This window comes from Oncorhynchus mykiss, chromosome 20 (assembly GCF_013265735.2).
Source record: "Oncorhynchus mykiss isolate Arlee chromosome 20, USDA_OmykA_1.1, whole genome shotgun sequence".
Classification (NCBI taxonomy): Eukaryota; Metazoa; Chordata; class Actinopteri; order Salmoniformes; family Salmonidae; genus Oncorhynchus; species Oncorhynchus mykiss.
Genome location: NC_048584.1, coordinates 6,971,043 through 6,993,901, shown reverse-complemented (window position 1 = coordinate 6,993,901; position 22,859 = coordinate 6,971,043). Strand labels below are relative to the sequence as shown.

Below are 22,859 nucleotides of genomic sequence, written 5' to 3'. Positions count from 1 at the left end.
TAAAATATAATAATAAAACAAATGTAAAAAAAAATCTTAGACTTGGGACCACACTGCCACTACACTGAATAGCAGGCTAATGATGGCTTTGTAATGCTTGCAGTTAGCCACTGATTCCTTCCAAACCATTCATTGTTGAATTTGTTATTTCCAACTTGTTGTGTAATGTTTGTCCAATGGCCGATGAACACCGATAAGTTTTATCTATAATTTCTCTTCATATGACAAGGATTAAAAAGGATTTGCCAGTAGATTGTCGACTTGATTCATGATGACTGCTAGCTAAGATTTTGAAGTTATGATTTTTGACATGATCAGTCCAATCAAAGCCACTGTAGATATAATGTGATTTGACGTCATGTTATCTGTGGCCAATGACCTTGAGCCTTCTTGTATGGACACTCTTTAATATTACTCTATGGCAGCACCCAAGGGGCTTGAATTTTCTAGCTCTAACCAGTGACCGAACACTGAGCCAATCACGGTGCAATGCTCCGTATTTTCTGATGGCTTGCCCCACCACCACCACAGAAAGCACTAAGCTAGGCTGAAACATCTGCATTTTGGAACTGCCTTACTCCACAAAAAATAGATCATGTTTGTATACTGTATACTATATATATATATATATATATATATATAATTTTGACATTGTTTACAAACTGATGTGACACGTATTAATACCAAAATAACATGCAAAACAGGAAAGCCCCACCTGCCCTGAATGAGGGGTCGCCTCTGATGTCACCCTACCAAACTTCCCTGCTAAAACATACTTTAGGTCTCCGCTGACTTTTCGTTGTGGCAGCTTACATTCCAATCACCAAACGAGCCTGCCATAGACTAATGCAGGTGTGGATTCATTTGACTCTAGTACATGCTCTCAAATGGCTGCATTCTGCAATAGGGACGGGAGTAACAGAAACCTAATTTTGTTGGCAACATTGTACATACAATGTAGTGCTACTGTGCTGCTCATTTTACAGTTTTACAATCTCAGTGGAGAGTGCTCTAATCTTTAAGGGCGTTTATAAATAAAAACATGCATCCAATCCCCTTGATCCCTTTCGTAACTACACCAATCAAATGTTATAATGTGCTGCGGTTCACTGTGCTGTGGCAAGACAGTACAATGACAGAGGTTCCGCTCGTGATGTTAAATTGCAGGTGCAGAGGCTCCGGATTCAAAATGATTTGGAGCACAATTTAAAAGTTAACGCATTGACTATACAATTGACTAATTAGAAAAAGAAAAGCAGTACTGAGTGAGATGTAAGAGGTGAGCATGAGAAGAAGGTCAAATGTGTGTGTCTCACGCCCAATGTGTGAGAGTTGGCAGCTCTGTAATACACATAATACCTAGCGGTCAAACATGGAAATTATTCCAATATGATTCCAATGGTTTTCCACCTTTCATTTTTCCCATAGGGGATTTTTTAAAAACACTTAAAATAAGGACTGTGTTTCATTAAGACATTTTGACCATAATCATGTAAATCTCTCTCGGACAAGGTGACTTTTATCAACATATTCGCATAAAATCATACAGAACTACAAATGCCTGTCTCTATCAAGTTTAGGTAAGACCCAGATGCAGACAGTGTAGAAGTAACAAGAGTTTATTACAACCACAGGGGCAGGCAAATGACAGGTCAAGGCACTCAGGGGTCAGTAATCCAGAAAGGGTGTAAACGGTCCAGAACGGCAGGCAGTCTCAGGGTCAGGGCAGGTAGGGGTCAATAATCCAAAACGGTGGGGGTAAGGTACAAACGGAAGGCACTCTCAGGGTCAGGGCATGCAGAACGGTCAAAACCGGGAAGGACTAGAAAACAGGAGCAGGAAAACAGGCAGGAGCAGGGAAACAAACGCTGGTAGGTTTTCCGAACAAAAAAACCCCCAAAAAACAGGCAACAGACAAACAGAGAACACAGGTATAAATACACAGGGGATAATGGGGAAGATGGGCAAAACCTGGAGGAGGGGTGGAGACAATCACAAAGACAGGTGAAACAGATCAGGCTGTGACAGTCTCAAGCTTCACATCACTCACCAGGGCCATGATGATCTGGATGAGATTGCCGAATCAAGGCAATGTTAAGAATCTCTGGATTAACTATCTAATGTTTGCTAAATTTAATAATGAATACATTGGCTACATTTTATAAATTGACAAATATGTAAGCTATCTTGAGCAAGTTTTAAATTGACACAATACATGTTATCTAGCATGGTTAGCTAGTTAGTGAGACTAGCCTGACTAGATGGCTAAATTAGCCATCAATTTGTCTATCCATTTACATGCATGAGAAATGTATAGTTTTCTTTGGCCTTTATAAACCAACAGTCTCGCTTGCTAGTTAACTAGCTAGCTAGCGTAGATGGTGAAGCTAGGCATTCTTGATAATGTTTGTTTGTGTCTGTGGGTGAGGGGTAGGTATCCTACTTCAAGTACTACTTGATTTGAAGCTACCCTAGCAAACTGGAACTATATTTGGAAATCTCTATTTTATTTTCTCTCCATTTAACCTATGCTCCTTCCTTCACTTGTTCTTCTCCTAATTTGATAACATTTAGACTCAGTAACACATTTAATGGCACTTACACACTGGCCGTGATAAATGCCAATTGCACCTCGATAAAATATGGGTACCGTGGGTAGAGACCAGTGGTCCCAGTTGTTGTCAGCTTGGATGTTGTCATTAAAACATTGTTTGATTGGTTGACAAGATGAACTCTGCTCCTTGGTCAATATGCTGTTTTACATTTTGTGTTATTTATGCTGGTCTAATTCCTAAAATGGAAAAGCAGAAGGGATGTCCCCAATTAGTCGACTGGTTGATTGTTTGGGCGGTAGGCTGTTGGTCGACCAAGTAATTTTTTGTCGAGTCATAGCAAATCTATATATTTTTCATAGCAGACAAGACACCTGTCTTATTCGTGCCCATCTCAGTGAATGAACCCATTGCGGAGGCCGAGACTAAAAGCCAATTTATGCTTGGTCCATTAATGTGGTCGGAGGCTTCGTATGGCGGGTGTGATGCAATTGCAGAGCCTCCGGATGCAAGCTGAGGCCAAATCTAGCTCCGTACCGCATCACCGTCCGACTCCGGAAACCGGAGAGCAACCTCTGTCCGGTGAAGTCCACAAAGCATATTACAGGTAACAGACATGACCTACAGCATGGTCAAGCAAGGTAATGTTTCCGCCATTTTCGGACCACTAAACCATAGAGAGTTACAGGAACTGCCTCAACTGGGCTCCCGAGCGCAGCGGTCCAAGGCACTGCATCTCAGTGCTAGAGGCATCACTGCAAACCCAGGTTCGATTTCAGGCCATGATTGGGAGTCCCATAGGGCAGCGAACAATTGTCCCAGTGTCGTCTGGGTTAGGGTTTGGCCGGGATAGGCCGTCATTGTAGATAAGAATTTGTTCTTAACTGACTTGCATAGTTAAAATATGTAAAATAAATAAATAAAAACTATTCCAGCACCATTTCAACTTCAACATTTCAACATCATAAAATCACATGTGCTTGGTCTAATACAGTGACAACTAAAAGACACCAAAAACAATTTAGTCCAATCAACGTAAGCTAAATATGATGTGGCTGTCCATGGTTCTGATTTCTGTGTGTGTGTGTGTGTGTGTGTGTGTCATGTTGATGAAACAGTCTATCACTGTCATACTGTACACGCTTTTATTTTTTGCTGTCCTAGGCTACCTGGATAAAATGCTTGCTCGCTAGACTAACTTCCACTCATGGGTAACGTTAGGTAGTTAACATGATCTTTTTACATCTAGCTACATATTGAACTTCCATCCTCTCAGAACAGGGGCACAACAATGTATGAATGAATGCTTGGATCAGAACCAGAATCATGTTAATGTCAATGATGTATACTCTCAATGTGATTTGATAGGAGTGACGCCAAATCCAAACAGGCTTCCCTTGACACTTTTTTTTAGTGTGCCAGGACCATTCACAGTTGAGCTTGATGCTGATTGGCTATTATTTGACATTTTTTGAATCAAGGGAGGCCAAATGCATTCAATGCTACGGGCGGCAATAATGTCCAGACAGAATCAGGTCCAGGTCCAGACATAATCAGATAGATGGCCTGCAAGTAGAGAGACAGAGGGGTGCATTTTGGCTCGCTCGGATGCTTTCTCCAGTGAGATACATTCAGCCTCTTGCGAATTAAAGGAAATGTATGAAATACAGAGAGTCATAACATCAATTATTTTATAGATGTTTTTGTTTTTCTTGCTGATTTTTGGGGGGAAGCCTGGCTTCCCTTGGCATCCATGAATACACACCACCAGTTGTTTGCAGAGCTCACAACCTATGCTAGACTTGTGAGAAACAACTTTTGGTTTAAATTGGCATTTCACATGAGAACAGGTGCCGACTTCTCGTGTAGCCTATTACCGCCAACTTCAGGAGAGTAATGGCAGAATCTGCGAAAGCCAGGTAGGTGTGGGAGGAGGATAAACCAACAGTCTCGCTTGCTAGTTAACTAGCTAGCTAGCGTAGATGGTGAAGCTAGGCATTCTTGATAATGTTTGTTTGTGTCTGTGGGTGAGGGGTAGGTATCCTACTTCAAGTACTACTTGATTTGAAGCTACCCTAGCAAACTGGAACTATATTTGGAAATCTCTATTTTATTTTCTCTCCATTTAACCTATGCTCCTTCCTTCACTTGTTCTTCTCCTAATTTGATAACATTTAGACTCAGTAACACATTTAATGGCACTTACACACTGGCCGTGATAAATGCCAATTGCACCTCGATAAAATATGGGTACCGTGGGTAGAGACCAGTGGTCCCAGTTGTTGTCAGCTTGGATGTTGTCATTAAAACATTGTTTGATTGGTTGACAAGATGAACTCTGCTCCTTGGTCAATATGCTGTTTTACATTTTGTGTTATTTATGCTGGTCTAATTCCTAAAATGGAAAAGCAGAAGGGATGTCCCCAATTAGTCGACTGGTTGATTGTTTGGGCGGTAGGCTGTTGGTCGACCAAGTAATTTTTTGTCGAGTCATAGCAAATCTATATATTTTTCATAGCAGACAAGACACCTGTCTTATTCGTGCCCATCTCAGTGAATGAACCCATTGCGGAGGCCGAGACTAAAAGCCAATTTATGCTTGGTCCATTAATGTGGTCGGAGGCTTCGTATGGCGGGTGTGATGCAATTGCAGAGCCTCCGGATGCAAGCTGAGGCCAAATCTAGCTCCGTACCGCATCACCGTCCGACTCCGGAAACCGGAGAGCAACCTCTGTCCGGTGAAGTCCACAAAGCATATTACAGGTAACAGACATGACCTACAGCATGGTCAAGCAAGGTAATGTTTCCGCCATTTTCGGACCACTAAACCATAGAGAGTTACAGGAACTACCTCAACTGGGCTCCCGAGCGCAGCGGTCCAAGGCACTGCATCTCAGTGCTAGAGGCATCACTGCAAACCCAGGTTCGATTTCAGGCCATGATTGGGAGTCCCATAGGGCAGCGAACAATTGTCCCAGTGTCGTCTGGGTTAGGGTTTGGCCGGGATAGGCCGTCATTGTAGATAAGAATTTGTTCTTAACTGACTTGCATAGTTAAAATATGTAAAATAAATAAATAAAAACTATTCCAGCACCATTTCAACTTCAACATTTCAACATCATAAAATCACATGTGCTTGGTCTAATACAGTGACAACTAAAAGACACCAAAAACAATTTAGTCCAATCAACGTAAGCTAAATATGATGTGGCTGTCCATGGTTCTGATTTCTGTGTGTGTGTGTGTGTGTGTGTGTGTGTCATGTTGATGAAACAGTCTATCACTGTCATACTGTACACGCTTTTATTTTTTGCTGTCCTAGGCTACCTGGATAAAATGCTTGCTCGCTAGACTAACTTCCACTCATGGGTAACGTTAGGTAGTTAACATGATCTTTTTACATCTAGCTACATATTGAACTTCCATCCTCTCAGAACAGGGGCACAACAATGTATGAATGAATGCTTGGATCAGAACCAGAATCATGTTAATGTCAATGATGTATACTCTCAATGTGATTTGATAGGAGTGACGCCAAATCCAAACAGGCTTCCCTTGACACTTTTTTTTAGTGTGCCAGGACCATTCACAGTTGAGCTTGATGCTGATTGGCTATTATTTGACATTTTTTGAATCAAGGGAGGCCAAATGCATTCAATGCTACGGGCGGCAATAATGTCCAGACAGAATCAGGTCCAGGTCCAGACAGAATCAGATAGATGGCCTGCAAGTAGAGAGACAGAGGGGTGCATTTTGGCTCGCTCGGATGCTTTCTCCAGTGAGATACATTCAGCCTCTTGCGAATTAAAGGAAATGTATGAAATACAGAGAGTCATAACATCAATTATTTTATAGATGTTTTTGTTTTTCTTGCTGATTTTTTGGGGGAAGCCTGGCTTCCCTTGGCATCCATGAATACACACCACCAGTTGTTTGCAGAGCTCACAACCTATGCTAGACTTGTGAGAAACAACTTTTGGTTTAAATTGGCATTTCACATGAGAACAGGTGCCGACTTCTCGTGTAGCCTATTACCGCCAACTTCAGGAGAGTAATGGCAGAATCTGCGAAAGCCAGGTAGGTGTGGGAGGAGGATGGTTGATCTCTGTGTCTTATTTCATCAAACAGTGCGCTTAAAGCATCAGACCAGCTCAATGCATATATATATAGTTGATTTTATTAAAACACAGTCTATATATGGAAAATATATGTTTTAAAATGTTTACCAATCAATTGGTCGAAAGAACAGACAACTTTCGTCTATTTTGCTTTAATACACCAGTGCATTCTGACACAGTGAATTGAAATCGTTCATATTGAACGATTCTGACACAGTGAATTGACCTCGTTCATATTGTTGGCAGACATAAGGGATTAAATATGGATCTTCACTGGCTAAAGGAGAAGAGGATCTGGTAAAATAAGGGTATGTTGCTATTGTCATCTCATTGCTTGCTAGCTAGCTTTTTGGCAAGAAACTAGCCTAGTATTCATGGCACATTATAAATATCTGACATCTACTAGGATAGTATTCTGTACTAGACACAAGACCAAATGCATAAATAAGCCAACAAATATGAGTTAAATCAAATGTGGAAGAGTAAATGAAAATGTAAAATATATATTTCGTTTTTGAGGTAGGTAGGTAGGTAGTAGCTGGCAGCAAAGGTGCCAGAGCTTGCAGGGATTTGTAGTTTTGCATGATGTCTATTTTGATGCTAATGAGCTTTTTCGAATCTGAGAGTGAATAGAGACGAATATATTGATCAAAGTCACCTTGTCCGAGAGAGATTTACACGGTTATTAAAATGTCACGCCAGGGAAAACCTACATGAAACAGAGGCCTTGTTTGAAGTGGTTCTAAATTCCCCTATGGTAGAAATGAATGGTTAGAAAATGGTTGGAACCATTTCTGGTTTTAATCACTAGGTTTTATGGGTATTATGACCCATACACTGTGGGGCTCTATAAACGTTAATCTGAAAGAAACAACTCCAATTCCCTTAACAATGAAGCATTGAGCAATTAAAATAAGAAGCTTACACGGATTGTTGCAGAAATAGGTCTAACAACACCATATTATCTCATTAACAGACTGAGCATGGCACAGTAAAGTAAGATTGGGGACTGTTGATGGATGGATGGTAATGTCTAGTTGAGACTCAATGTTGATACCTTTCTCAAAAGAGGGTAGAGATATGAGGAAGTGACACAGTGGATTTAGATTACTATTCTTTAGATTTTCTGGAGGGTTATTTAATTAGAGTTCTACAGTGTGTCATTCTTGCATTTTGTAGCACTCTTATTGGTGGGACAACATTGCTTACTGACAGAGCGATTTCTCTCTATATTTCTCTCTCCCTTTATCTCTCTTTCTCATCTCGATCTGTGTCCCCCACCCTCCCCCTCAGGTCAGGTTCCTCTGGTTCCAGTACCAGGTCAGCTGACAGTGTGGGCGTGGACGTCATCCGACAGCCATCCAGGAGTCGCATCCGCCGTCATACCAACCGCTTGTCTGCTGTGTTCCAGCGAGGCTCCGCCCATAACGCCACCGCCACGGCCTTACCCGGGTTACCTGGCTTACCTAGCCACGCTTGGAAGGAGTCGAATGACAGAAGTATGCCTTTTTCTAATCAAAATGGTATTTTTATAAACATTAACCCTAACCTGCTGAAGCAGAAAGCATCTGACTGGCAAGCAGTCTAAACCTTAACCCCGACCCCAGCCTAAAATAAATTAAGTGCACTTGCTTACCAGTTCTGATGATGTAGTCACTACTTTTCTTCTTGACGTTTCCATCTAGTTTCTCCCGGGGATGCATCAATGACAGACGACCCTGCTGAACTGTCCAATCAGATAACGGCACCAGGCATTCTGAAGATCTTTGGCAGTGAGATCTGCCAGGGGGCAAACTACAAGAGCGTCCTGGCAACAACACACTCCAGTGCTAAGGAGCTGGTCAAAGAGGCACTGGAGAGGTACAGGAGTGTGCGTGTGTGTGTGCGCATGTATGTATGCATGTTGTCTTAGATTTCTTAGATTTTGGGTAGATTTAAAGATTTATTTGGGCTGCAATTTCTGAGGCTGTTAACTCGAATGAACTTATCCTCTGCAGTAGAGGTAACTCTGGGTCTTCCTTTCCTGTTGCAATCCTCATGAGAGCCAGTTTCCTCATAGCGCTTGATGGTTTTTGCAACTGCACTTGATCTGATCATTGACTGATCTTCATGTCTTCAAGTAATGATGGACTGTCGTTTCTCTTTGCTTATTTGAGTTGTTCTTGCCGTAATATGGACTTGCTCTTTTACCAAATAGGGCTATCTTCTGTATACCACCCCTACCTTGACACTACAATACAGATTGGCTCAAAAGAAGGAAAGAAATTCCACAAATTAACTTTTAACAAGGCACACCTGTTAATTTAAATGCATTCCAAGTGACTACCTCATGAAGTTGGTTGAGAGAATGCCAAGTGTGTGCAATGCTGTCATCAAGGCAAAGGGTGGCTACTTTGAAGAATCTCAAATGTACAATATATTTGATTTATTTAAGACTTGTTTGTTTTCTGAATGATTCCATATGTGTTATTTCACCGTTTGGATGTCTTCACTATTATTCTACAATGTAGAAAATAGTAAAAAATAAAGAAAAACCCTTGAACGAGTAGGTGTGCCCAAACTTTTGACTGGTACTGTACTTGGAGAATCATAAATATACTGTAATGACATACGGAGTCTTTGATCATATATGAAACTTGTTTGGCAATTGTTTTAGCGACGTGCCATGTGCAGCTTGTTATCCAGTGTTAGGGGCCTGTGAGCTGTAAGTACTATGCCAGAGCGCCCATTGTGAAGTAGATGACTAATGCACATCCTTCACGCTGGTGTTGAGCCTATGCTATGCAAGGAATAGAATTCAGACAAATGTATATATTGTTCTCAAGGGTAGTTGTTTAGTATAACTGCAGTATAGTGCATTGATTGTACATGTCCGGTGTGTGTGGTGTGTCATGTTTTCTTTTGGCTATATTTTCAGTATAATGCATTGAGTGTGTGTGTGTGCCAGATCTAGCGTTTACATGGGCGTTTTGGAACATCCTAGAGGGAACCACAAACCGTGAAGGCTGACCAATTTAACCATGCTGTTGAGAGCCTCTCTCACCTTACTTAATATACTGTATTATAACCAGAAGCAGAATGGAGATACTCAGGGTGGGTTTCTGAGCTTGGCGTGTTAATGCACATGCAGAGACGGTTTACCAGACATAGACTAAGCCTACTGAAGTCCGTTCCCATTGTCCTCCAAGAGTTGTTAGTTGTAAATACTATCCTTGTTATAAACAGCTTCACTTCCCTTAATTGCCCAGGTACGGTCTGAACAAGGAAGAGGCGGAGTCGTATGTTCTCTGCGACTCCATTGGCTACGTGGGTGACCACCAGTGGAAGACGGAATGCTTCCGGGTCGTCAGTGACAATGAGAAGCCCCTCCTCCTGCAGTCACTATGGAAACCCAGGGAAGGTTTGGCGAGGCGGTTTGAGATCCAGAGGAGAGCCAGTGTGGAGGAAAAGAGATCAAGAGACAAGGACACGGTCACTGCTGGTAGGACTGATAGGGAGACTGCAAGGTCTGCAGTACTAGTGGTTTTCTTTATTCCCTGGTAGTTAATTGATTGATTCATGTGGGATATGATACCAGGGTAGTGTCTTTGCTAGGGGGAAGGGACTAAGGGACAGCAAAATGACGTAGAGGTGCATCCTGTTATGTGTTTGTCTTATGAATGGTTAAACCAACTCTTATGATAGCCCCCTGCCTGTGTTTTACTGTTTTACCATTTTAATGTTGAACGTTTCTCTCTCCCAACCATCATATCCACCACTGCAGTCTGTTTCCTGCACGTTAGCTTCTGCATGTTGACTTTGGCAGACACACACACACACACACACACACATATCCAAACTCTCTCCTGTCTCTCAGGCATCAACGCCCAGGCTCGTAAACTCCAGAAGAGCCGCTCTCGAGTCACCTCTGCCCTGATCGAGAGGAGGAGTGTGTATGTGACCTCTACCCTAGAGAGGGGTGTGTGTGGGGCTTGGAACCAAAAGGACAGGGTTGGGAGGGTATGTGGGGTCCAGAATAAGTCTGAACGGGGGCCGGGTCTGTGTAGGAGCCAGAGTGAAGCAGACCTCTCACCCCAGTCCACAGAAACTCAACAGAGACACCAACAGAACCCCACTGAGCCCCTTAGTCAGAAGCCCAGTGAGTTCCACACTCCCAGTCAAGACGAGAACCACAATCAGTGTCACAGTCAGGACCATGAACAGAATGTGGAACACAATCACAAATTGAACCTCGATAAGAACCTCAAACAGAGAGATGAAGAGAGCTATGTTGACGCCAATGTTCCCCCTCTGGAGGACCCCGGATCAGAGACTTACACAGAGCCCCTCTGTCCTTCCCCTGAGATGGAGAGAGAGAGGGAGGAGACAGAGAGCAGTGACGATAACGTAACACTTTACTCCATTCACCCTCCCCAAGACTGCCCCTACCTACTGCTGCTACAGGGCTACAGCAACAGACAGGTAGGACACACAGTACTCCATTCACTCACCCCACGAGTACCCCACACACATTGAGTCTCATCAATCCCCCTCTTGAACACCTCTCTCCCCTGTCTCTCTCCCCTTTCTCTCCCTCACCCTTATCTCCCTCCCTCTCTTTCTGAGGTTGCTGCTACTTATGGAAACAGATAACTATGTTCTCATTCTCTCAAGGTGTCTGTGGACAATGGACAGAGAATCTATCACAGTATTCTCTCCCTCGTGGCTCCACTTTGTCCTCAAACTCTCTGCCTGCTCTTACTCACCGCATTGGGCACACACACACACACACACACACACACACACACATTGGTGATGCTCCATCACATGCTGCAGGGGTGGACAGGACATCTGGAATTTCAGGCAAATGCCAGATGGGCTGGTCCATTTTTTAGCCCAGTTGGCCTTTTTATCATTATTTGGCTGATAATGGGGGCATCAAGGAAAAAAATGGACGGTGTGTTAGAAATTCCAAGGCCAAGTTCTGGTCCCAGTCCGCCCCTGACATTCTATCTCTAGCTCACAGTAAACATTACAGTTGGAACATCTGAGATTCCAGGCAAGCAATCCCATTTTCCCACTGGAAAAATTCCCAGAGACAGTTAGGGACAAACAGCGGAGAGAATCCTTCTTGGAAATGCCAGCGTGAGCAGAAACGTGTGTAAAAACACAGATCCGGATACAGAGTGGTGCAACAGTGGCACTGCTTCCTGACTGATTACAGTGGGCTATAACGGATTCAGGGCGGTGATACATACACACACATGCACACGCACACGCGCGCATGCAAGATGTGCACACATACGCAACAGAAGTACTCTGACGTCAGCACCTAGGATTTTCAATGCATTTATTTATTGTTTATTGTTCTCATAGTAATCCATTTGTTATCTCACCATTTCTTATCTCGTTCAAATATAATAGTTTCAAACTCACTCATGTGTAACACACATTTAATATTGATAGAGGCTGAATGAAGAGTTGAATGCTATGTGTTTTGGTGTTGAACTCATCTCATACTGTATGTTCTGCCAGGTATTCTAAAACTAATTTCTCTCTCTTCCTCTCTCTCTCTCTCTCTCTCTCTCTCTCTCTCTCTCTGGTCATTTCTATGTAATAGGACCCATGAGCACCAACATGTGAACTTCATAGGAGCATGTCAAATTGGGTGTCACATAAAAGCTAAGAGTCAATATTTCTGAGAAATTAAGGCATATATACATTTTCAACCATTTCCCTCCTAAAAATAAGCAATAAGCAAAGGCTTTGATTTCTGGTCAAACAGATGGAAAAGGGGTCTTAAATTGTTTTTATATATTCTAGATTTTTTCTAAGTATTAGAAATACATCAAAACACAATCTTGTTGAAGTAAAGAACCCTGCCAACTAATACAAACATTTATATTTCGTTTTGGAGAAATAATGTGCCTTCTGTGAGTTAAGAAACATTGCCTTATGCCTTGTAATTACATGACCAAAAACCCACATATCTTTAAGATATTTCTCTGCAATTAAATTGGCTACAATGGGAAACCATAGTAGTCACACACAACTGTTGGGTCACTTGCTACTGTTCTCCCTTCCACTGGCATACTGTTATGTTCAGCTCATACAGTGCCTTCAAAAAATATTCATACCCCTTGACTTATTCCACATTTTGTTGTTACAGCCTGAATTTGAAATGGATGAATATATATTTATTTTTTTCTCTCGCCAATTTACACACAATAACCTAAAATGATCAAGGGGAAACCCTGTTTTTAGAACTTATTGCAAATGTATTGTAAATTAAATACAGATATATTAAATGTACATAAGTATTCACACCCCTGAGTCAATGCTTTGTAGAAGCACCTTTGGTGGTGATTACAGCTTTGAGTCGTCTTGGGTATGTCTGGATCAGCTTTGCACATCTGGATTTGGGGATTTTCTACCATTCTTCCTTGTAGATTTTCTAAAGCTCTGTTAAGTTAGATGGGGAGTGGCGGTGAACAGAAATCTTCAAGTATTTCCACAGATTTCCAATTGGATTCAAGTCTGGGCTTTGGCTGGGCCACTCAAGGACTTTCACATTCTTGTTCTAAAGCCATTCCAGCGTTGCTTTGACTTGGCTATATGCTTGGGGTCATTGTCTTGTTGGACTGTAAATCTTCCAACAGGACAATGACGTTTGCAGTCTGGACAAGGGTTGTTTGCACTCTGAAGCAGGTTCTCATCAACGATTTGCCTGTAGTTGGCTCCATTCATTGTTCCTTCTTATCCTTAAAATTCTCCCAGTCCTTACCGCTGAAGAGCATCCCCAGAGCATGATGCTGCCACCATCATGCTTCACGGTAAGGATGGTGTTAGACAGGTGATGAGCTGTGCCTGGTTTCTCCATGCATTCAGGCCAAAGAGTTACAGTGCCTTGCGAAAGTATTCGGCCCCCTTGAACTTTGCGACCTTTTGCCACATTTCAGGCTTCAAACATAAAGATATAAAACTGTATTTTTTTGTGAAGAATCAACAACAAGTGGGAAACAATCATGAAGTGGAACGACATTTATTGGATTTTTCAAACTTTTTTAACAAATAAAAAACTGAAAAATTGGGCGTGCAAAATTATTCAGCCCCCTTAAGTTAATACTTTGTAGCGCCACCTTTTGCTGCGATTACAGCTGTAAGTCGCTTGGGGTATGTCTCTATCAGTTTTGCACATCGAGAGACTGAAAATTTTTCCCATTCCTCCTTGCAAAACAGCTCAAGCTCAGTGAGGTTGGATGGAGAGCATTTGTGAACAGCAGTTTTCGGTTCTTTCCACAGATTCTCGATTGGATTCAGGTCTGGACTTTGACTTGGGCATTCTAACACCTGGACATGTTTTTTTTTTAACCATTCCATTGTATATTTTGCTTTATGTTTTGGATCATTGTCTTGTTGGAAGACAAATCTCCGTCCCAGTCTCAGGTCTTTTGCAGACTCCATCAGGTTTTCTTCCAGAATGGTCCTGTATTTGGCTCCATCCATCTTCCCATCAATTTTAACCATCTTCCCTGTCCCTGCTGAAGAAAAGCAGGCCCAAACCATGATGCTGCCACCACCATGTTTGACAGTGGGCATGGTGTGTTCAGGGTGATGAGCTGTGTTGCTTTTACGCCAAACATAATGTTTAGCATTTTTGCCAGAAAGTTCAATTTTGGTTTCATCTGACCAGAGCACCTTCTTCCACATGTTTGGTGTGTCTCCCAGGTGGCTTGTGGCAAACTTTAAACAACACTTTTTATGGATATCTTTAAGAAATGGCTTTCTTCTTGCCACTCTTCCATAAAGGCCAGATTTGTGCAATATACGACTGATTGTTGTCCTATGGACAGAGTCTCCCACCTCAGCTGTAGATCTCTGCATTTCATCCAGAGTGATCATGGGCCTCTTGGCTGCATCTCTGATCAGTCTTCTCCTTGTATGAGCTGAAAGTTTAGAGGGACGGCCAGGTCTTAGTAGATTTGCAGTGGTCTGATACTCCTTCCATTTCAATATAATCGCTTGCACAGTGCTCCTTGGGATGTTTAAAGCTTGGGATGTTTAAAGCTAGCTTATTTTGCCTTATGCTCTGAGTCTTTCATGTGCATTTTTGACAACTCCAGGTGTGCTGTCATGTGCCTTTTTGACAACTCCAGGTGTGCTGTCATGTGCCTTTTTGATAACTCCAGGTGTGCTGTCATGTGCCTTTTTGATAACTCCAGGTGTGCTGTCATGTGCCTTTTTCTCAGAAGTGGCTTCCATCGGGCCATTCTCCCATAAAGCCCAGATTGGTAGAGTGCTGTAGAAACTGTTGTCCTTCTGGCAGGTTCTCCCATCTCAGCCAAGGAACTCTGTACTTCTGTCAGAGTGGTCATTGAGGTTCTTGGTCACATCCTTGACCAAGGTCTTCATGCCCGGTTGCTCAGTTTGGTCAGATGGCCAGCTATAGGCAGAGTCAGGGTAGTTCCATATTTTTTCAATTTCCCAATGATGGAGACCAATGTACTATTGAAAACGTTAAACACTCTAGAAATATACCATGCCCCAGATATATCCCTCATCACAATTATATCTCTGAGATCTACAGAAAGTTCCTTGGACTTCATGATATAGTTTCTGCTCTGACATGCAGAGTCAAATGTGGGACCTGAGCTCAATTTGGAGTGTCACAGCAAACGGGTGTGAATACTTATTTCATTTTCAATAATTTAGCAAAAATGTCAAACATGTTTTAACACTGTCATTGTCGGGTATTGTACCAGTCAAAAGATGAACACACATACTAATTCAAGAGTTTCTTTTTTACTATTTTCTACATTGTAGAATAATAGTGAAGACATCAAAACTATGAAATAACAAATATGGAATGTAGTGGCTCATGTAGTCTGGCTCTAACCAGAATAGAGAGGAGTGGGAGGCCCCGGTGCACAACTGAGCAAGAGGACAATTACATTAGTGTCTAGTTTGAGAAACAGACACCTCACAAGTCCTCAACTGGCAGCTTCATTAAATAGTACCCACAAAACACCAGTCTCAACGTCAACAGTGAAGAGGCGACTCCAGTATCCTGGCCTTCTAGGGAGAGTTCCTCTGTCCAGTGTCTGTGTTCTTTTGCCCATCTTAATCTTTTTTTTTTATTGGCCAGTCTGAGATATGGATTTTTCTTTGCAACTCTGCCAGCTCAATAAGTTTAAACAGGAAAACGGCAAGATGACAAGAACTGTTTGTTGGAGCAAAATGAGTTTCCATGGCCGAGCAGCCACACACAAACCTAAGATCACCATGCGCAATGCCAAGCGTCAGCTGGAGTGGTGTAAAGCTTGCCACAATTGGACTCTTGAAATGCACATTGTATGCACACTAAGCACATTGTATTTGGTACAAATCATTCCCTAAAGCTCTAGACTTGAGCTGAATCTGGTAATGAATGGTGTGGCTGTTGAATAAGTTGGGGAGACTAAATGACTTGGTGTTACCTTAGACTGTAAACGGTCATGTCAAAACATATAGATTCAATGGTTGTAAAGATGGGGAAAGATTCTGTCCATAATAAAGAGATGTTCTGCTTTTTTGACACCACACTCAACACAGCAAGTCCTGCACAGGGCTCTGGTTTTGTTTTATCTTGATTACTGTCCAGCCATGTGGTCAAGTGCTACTAAGACCTAGTTAAGCTGCAGCTGGCCCAGAACAGAGCGGCGCATCTTGCTCTTTATTGTAGTCAAAGGGCTAATATAAATACTACGCATGCCAGTCTCTCTTGGCTGAGGAGAGTTGAGGAGAGACTGACTGCATCACTTATTTTTTCTAAGAAACATTAATGTGCTGAAAATTCCAAATAGTTTGCATCGTCAGCTTACACACAGCTCTGCCGTTTCCAGCTACAATAGTCATTTACAACATTAACAATGTCCACACTGTATTTCTGACCAATTTGATGTTGTTTTACTGGACAAAAAAATGCTTTTCTTTCAAAAACAAGGAAATGTCTCAGTGACCCCAAACTTTTGAACGGTAGTGTAGGTAACCAGACTTTTCCAATAGAACACTTTTTCACACACTTTCAAAACTTTCCAAACCAACAAACCGTTGGCTCATTAGGCATTCAACAGGAAGTAAAGAAAAGTACTGTACAGTAGTGTCGATTTCAGTACTGTACAGTAGAGCACATTAGATTAGAGTACCGTATGTGCTGAATTATACTGTACTTTATTGTACTGTGCTGAACATATCTACTTTCCTGCGCTCTACTGTATGGTACTGAACTCTACTCTGCTGTGCTGAGCTGTGATGTCCAAACTTGTGAAACAAAGACGTGTATGATTGGTTCAGACATGGTCTGTTCCGGACCAAATGTGGTCTTGTTTGGGGATGGAGCTCACTAGAATAATAGCCAGTGTGTAGAATAATACCCAAATATGCTAAATAAGGATATTGCATATTTCTACCTTTGTGTACCTATTCAGAATACATCACCATGAAGAGAATAATATTCATAATTACGAATTTCTGTATTGTACAGATATGATGTAATCCATTATCATAATTCTGTTACCAGATGTAAATCCATTTCACCCACCGTAGTTCAATAACCAAAACATGTTTTTTAAACTCAAGGTGTCACGTCAAAGCCGACACCCCATTCTTTCTGCAGACATCTTTCAATCTTAATTTGGATTAGATGTTTCAGAGATTTGAATTTGACCCAAATTCTATCACCAAACTTTGCATCTGCACAGTTCTTTCAGTAAGTGTTGTTTTGTGAAATTTGCTGTGTAAATTGTTCAAAGTAGACCTTGTGCATAGAGTTGTATGGTTAGCAAAATGTTGAAATCAATGTTTTTTTTGTTCGGCATACATTTTAAAGTGAAAATTCTGAGTCAAAGTGTAATTCCGTTACTGTGGAATTGCCATTCTACAGATTGGTGGGGAACATTAGGCTCTTCATCCATACATGGGTTCTTCAAGGGGTGTTGGGCTCTGTTGATGATCAGGGGGATCTGGAGTTGTTCTTCTAAACCCTTTTTAAACTTCTATTTTTCTTACAGGCTGGAACACATGAGGGCCGTGTTGCATGATGTCTGATGGTTGACTGTTGATGTACTGTAGGGTCTTGACCCAATAAAGTAAATGGGATTTTACAATTCAAATTATCTCTCTTTTTTTCTCCTCAGGACTTCGTCATCTACCTGCTGAACGGTTCAAGCACGTTGATTGGTCGATGTGGTGGCGAAGACAAGGAGAGGTCAAAGGTTGATTTCCCGCTCTCTGCCCCCGACATCCTGCCTCTTCACTGCTGCCTATGTCGCCATGACCACAACGATAAAGGTTCCACCGTCCGCCTCCATCCCTTCCACAGTGCTATGGTAACACGGAACGGGGAGACGTTGTCCAAAGAGGCAGAGCTTAGTCCAGGTGATGTCATCGGGATGGGACGTCACTACCTATTCTTGTTCAAGGACCCCACTGCCTGGGTTGTTATGCAGAAGGTGAATATGTTTAGTTACTATAACCATGTTTCCATCCACAGTTTTCATGCGAGTAAAGTCATACCGTATAAGAAAAATCACTACTGCTGTGACGGAAACAGAGAGTTTTGGTACAATTTTATAAATGGCAACAATTCATTTGTTTGTTTGACATCGTGTGATCGAAAATTAATTATGCGAGAAATGGCAGTGGAAAGTATTTATGCGCAAATATTGATATAATAACCATAAAATCGAAGTAAACTTGGAGTCACGCGATGATATGTTGTGTGGTCCTTCCTCTACGACTCGGGAAACCATGCAGTTTATTAGACTACAGATGAAATAAGTTAGGAACTTCACAGGGTGATGAAAGTGCACTGTGATCTTGATGCTCCTTTCCAATAAATATCGAGGGTCTTAATGTGGTGACCTGATGATCGATGCTTGACTTCCGTTTGACAAATACAAATATTTGAGCTCTTATCCATAATAATTTCATCATGTAGACGAGCCTATTTGCGAACTGTTGGCTAGAGTACACATGCTAATACCACAGTTTTGCTATTTAACACAGTTTTTGTGATTTAAAAAAATGGTAGAGTTGAAAATGCAATGGAAACATATTGAACTTTAGATTTTTATTCACTATGAAAACTTGAGCGAAAAAGTACATTTTGTGTAAATTTGATCTTCTGAGAAGGATCAGAGGACCAATCTGCAGCGTGGTAAGTGTCCATAATGTTTATTTTAATACATAAACTGAACACTACGACATACAAAACAATAAACGTGAAATGAACGAAACAGTCCCGTGCGGTACGAACACTAACACGGAAGACAAACACCCACAACTCAAAAGTGAAACCAGGCTACCTAAGTATGATTCTCAATCAGGGACAACGATTGACAGCTGCCTCTGATTGAGAACCATACTAGGCCGAACACAGAAATCCCAAATATTAGAAAAACGAACATAGACAACCCACCCAACTCACGCCCTGACCATACTAAAACAAAGATATAATAACAGAACTAAGGTCAGAACGTGACCAATCTGCAACAAGTCCATTTGGTGGAAACACACCATTGGTTGGAAAATTACATTTTCTTTATGCCGATTCCAGAATATTTGCATGAAAATCAGTCTCTAATTGTATGGAAACCTAGCTTATGAAAACATTTAGAACTAACAGTTTTGTTCTAGCTCTGTGTTTGTTACAAAACAGATATTTACTGGGCAGGTTTTAAGGTTAAAATTTGACTTCTGACGCATTTTGTTTTTAGGTGAAGGACCCCACTTCTTCTCCCGATCCTACAGTTACTGCTGCTCCCGGGGTTCTGCCCCAGGCCACTACACTCGCTACTAGTGAACCAGCACTCTGCAACACCTGTATCTCAGCTAGTGGGACCAGAGAAATAAGGTAACATCTGCTCACTGGTTGCTTTTCCTCCAAGCTTTTAGTGATACAGGTCGTTATTGTAAATTATGAAGATTACATTTTTTTTTAACTATTCACAAGTTTAAGGACCAGATATTGAAATGGGTTTAGAATATTTATTGAGGAAATGAGAATGAGGATTCAGGAGGGGAATTAGAATGGACTGGATGAAGCCGAGAGCTACGGATGAAGGATCCAGAGGGGTAGAGTTTGGCTTGGAGTCTCAGGTAGACATCATCATCAGGCAGTGGTAGTAGGCTGCTGTGGTGATGGAAATCTCCCCATGAGATCCTTAGAAGAACATAAGAGATACTAGATAGAAGGCGGGATGCTAAACTTGATAAAGCTCGTAAACACACAGCATCATGCCACGTGATACGCTGCAGAACAAACAGGAAGAACGTTAGTTTGGTCAGTTTTAAGTAGGGTGGTAGTGGTGATTAAGGAGAATGAGGACAGGTCGGAAGGCTGATTAGAAATGAGTTGCAGCTAATGCTTGTTGAGTTGCTAGGGAGCTGCGCTCAATGCAACAAATTAAAGTGTTGCATTCAAGTCTGGTCCTCTCCTGAATTTTTGTTCATTCTTAACACCATTAAAACATTTTTTAACTAGACACGTTTCCACTGACATGATCTTCGTCAGGTCTAGAAGGGCCACAGCTTGCCTAAACAACCCTGAGGGTCGTGGCCTGAACCTACTCTACGTTGTGGAGCACGAGGATGCCGTCGTCGAGGAAATCGTTGCCATGGGGAGGGTCCATAGAGACAAGCCGCCGTTGACTGTAGCATTCCTGCTGAGTGTGTGTGTCGAACATTCCGCCACACACCTCCAAACCTCAGACCTCCGCAGACTACTGCTGCTCATAGCCAGCCAGGTCCAGAATGCCATGTGGGTAAGTGACGTTACTGTACGTTACTTTATAGTCAATATGGCTGTATGAATGATCATCTCTTATTTTCTCTTAAAGTGTATGTCATAAATTATATAACTACATTTGGATCAGAAAAGTTTGTAGGCCTAATATTTCATTTTGTCCCCATGCTTTGTAACAGGAACACACCAAGGAGCTTGCTGCTAATCAACCAGAAGTGTGAGTGCCTGCACAAAGCCAAATATTTCCATCTCTGTATTACACAGAGTTATACAGTACCAGTCAAACGTTTGGACACACCTACTCATTCCAGGATTTGTCTTTATTTTTACTGTTTTCTACGCTGTAGAATAATAGTGAAGACATCAAATCTATGAAATAACACATATGGAATCATGTAGTAACCAAAAAAGTGTTAAACAAATCAAAATATATTTTATATTTGAGATTCTTATTTGGTAAAAGACCAAGTCAAAATTATGTGAAGTACAGCAAAAATAAGTAAAGAGAAATGACAGTCCATGAATTTCATGACATGAATTTCAGTCAATGCGGAAAATGTCAAGAACTTTGAACGTTTCTTCAAGTGCAGTCGCAAAAAACATAAAGCGCTATGATGAAACTGGCTCTCATGAGGACCGCCACAGGAAAGGAAGACCCAGAGTTACCTCTGCGGCAGAGGATAAGTTCATTAGAGTTAACTGCACCTCAGATTGCAGCCCAAATAAATGCTTCACAGAGTTCAAGTAACAGACACATCTCACAATCAGCTGTTCATAGGAAACTGTGTGAATCAGTACTTCATGGTTGAATTGCCACAAAGAAACCACTACTAAAGGACACCAATAAGAATAAGAGACTTTCTTGGGCCAAGAAACACGAGCAATGGACATTAGACCGGTGGAAATCTGTCCTTTGATCTGATGAGTCCAAATTTGAGATTTAGGGTTCCAACCGCTGTGTCTTTGTGAGACGCAGAGTAGGTGAACGGATAATCTCAGCATGCGTGGTTTCCACCATGAAGCATGGAGGAGGAGGTGTGATGGTGTGGGGGTGCTTTGCTTGTGACACTGCCTGTGATTAATTTAGAATTCAAGGCACACTTAACCAGCATGGCTACCACAGCATTCTGCAGCGATACGCCATCCCATCTGGTTTGCAGGTGGGACTATAAATTAGTTTTTCAACAGGACAATGACCCAAAACACTTGTGAACTGGCCTCCACAATCACCTGACCTCAACCCAATTGAGATGGTTTGGGGTGAGTTGGACCGCAGAGTGAAGGAAAAGCAGCCAACAAGTGGTCATGTGGGAACTCCTTCAAGACTGTTGGAAAAACATTCCACATGAAGCTGGTTGAGAGAATGCCAAGTGTGTAAAGCGCTCATCAAGGTAACGGGTGGCTACTTTGAAGAATCTCAAATATAAAATATATTTTGATTTGCTTAACAGTTTTCATGATTCCATATGTGTTATTTCATAGTTTTAATGTCTTCACTATTATTCTACAATGAAGAAAATAGTACAAATAAAGAAAACCCCTTGAATGAGTAGGTGTGTCCAGACTTTTGACTGGTACTGTACTTGCCACTGTATGGTTATAGGCATAGGATCTGATTCCAGATCTCTTCCTTGGTATCCCAGTCTCTGTAGTGACCCAGAGGAGCAGCAGCCTCTCAACCTGGCAGAACTGGTCTCAGGCCTGCGTACCCTGGTGGTCTGGATGTCCAATGCCCTGGAGCTGCTGTATTACATCCAACAACAGATGCCCCAAACACTGGCCTGGAGGTCACACAGAGAACAAGGGGTGGAGGCAGAGGGAGAGGAACACAATGACAAGGAGGATGAAGAGAGGGAGGAGGAGAGCATGGGTCAGTTTTGGGCTTTTCTATCCTAGCTTCACCTTCTAGCCAGGGGACTAAAATAGTCTAAAGAAAGCCTACTAAGAACTTTACGTAGGATCCATAACATCTATTAAGACATTTACCTATAGTTTCTGTTTGTTGCCAGCCCTGTTGGAGATGAGGCTGTCGTGTGTGAGGTTGGCCAGTGAAGAAGCCATGACGGTTCTGGAGGAAGTTATCATGTTGACCTTTCAGCAGTGTGTCTACTACCTCACCAAGGTCAGTATCCCACACACCTGAACTTTAAACTCCATCAGTTGCATTTTAGTGAGTTCAGCACCAGAGACTAGACCAGGGGTACACAACTCTGGCCTACAACTGTAGAACTTTAAAGGACTAAGCTCCTCAGCAACACTCTACATATTCCCCGATGTACTAGTTAGCTCACCTTGCTTTAGCTTTTCCCTTCAGGGCCTGATGGGTTTGTTGTGTCTCTTAGTCTGAGAAAGAGTCCAGTTAGTTAGTCCTCCTTATTGGACTACTACACTGGGGGCTTTATTGCTGGCCACAGACATACAGCAGGG

At 42.0% G+C, this 22,859-nt stretch overlaps 1 protein-coding gene across 1 annotated transcript in view; it reads left to right on the top strand.

Annotated features, from left to right (window-relative positions):
• Positions 1–22,859, top strand: part of LOC110498873 (ras-interacting protein 1) — a 40,288-nt gene that overhangs the window by 5,048 nt on the left and 12,381 nt on the right. The window contains exons 2-11 of the mRNA XM_021575545.2: positions 7,964–8,169; positions 8,356–8,530; positions 9,919–10,151; positions 10,527–11,131; positions 17,824–18,138; positions 19,405–19,541; positions 20,202–20,451; positions 20,612–20,649; positions 22,076–22,302; positions 22,442–22,554. Coding sequence (XP_021431220.1) covers positions 7,964–8,169; positions 8,356–8,530; positions 9,919–10,151; positions 10,527–11,131; positions 17,824–18,138; positions 19,405–19,541; positions 20,202–20,451; positions 20,612–20,649; positions 22,076–22,302; positions 22,442–22,554 — 2,299 coding nt within the window. The remainder of the gene's footprint in view (positions 1–7,963; positions 8,170–8,355; positions 8,531–9,918; positions 10,152–10,526; positions 11,132–17,823; positions 18,139–19,404; positions 19,542–20,201; positions 20,452–20,611; positions 20,650–22,075; positions 22,303–22,441; positions 22,555–22,859) is intronic.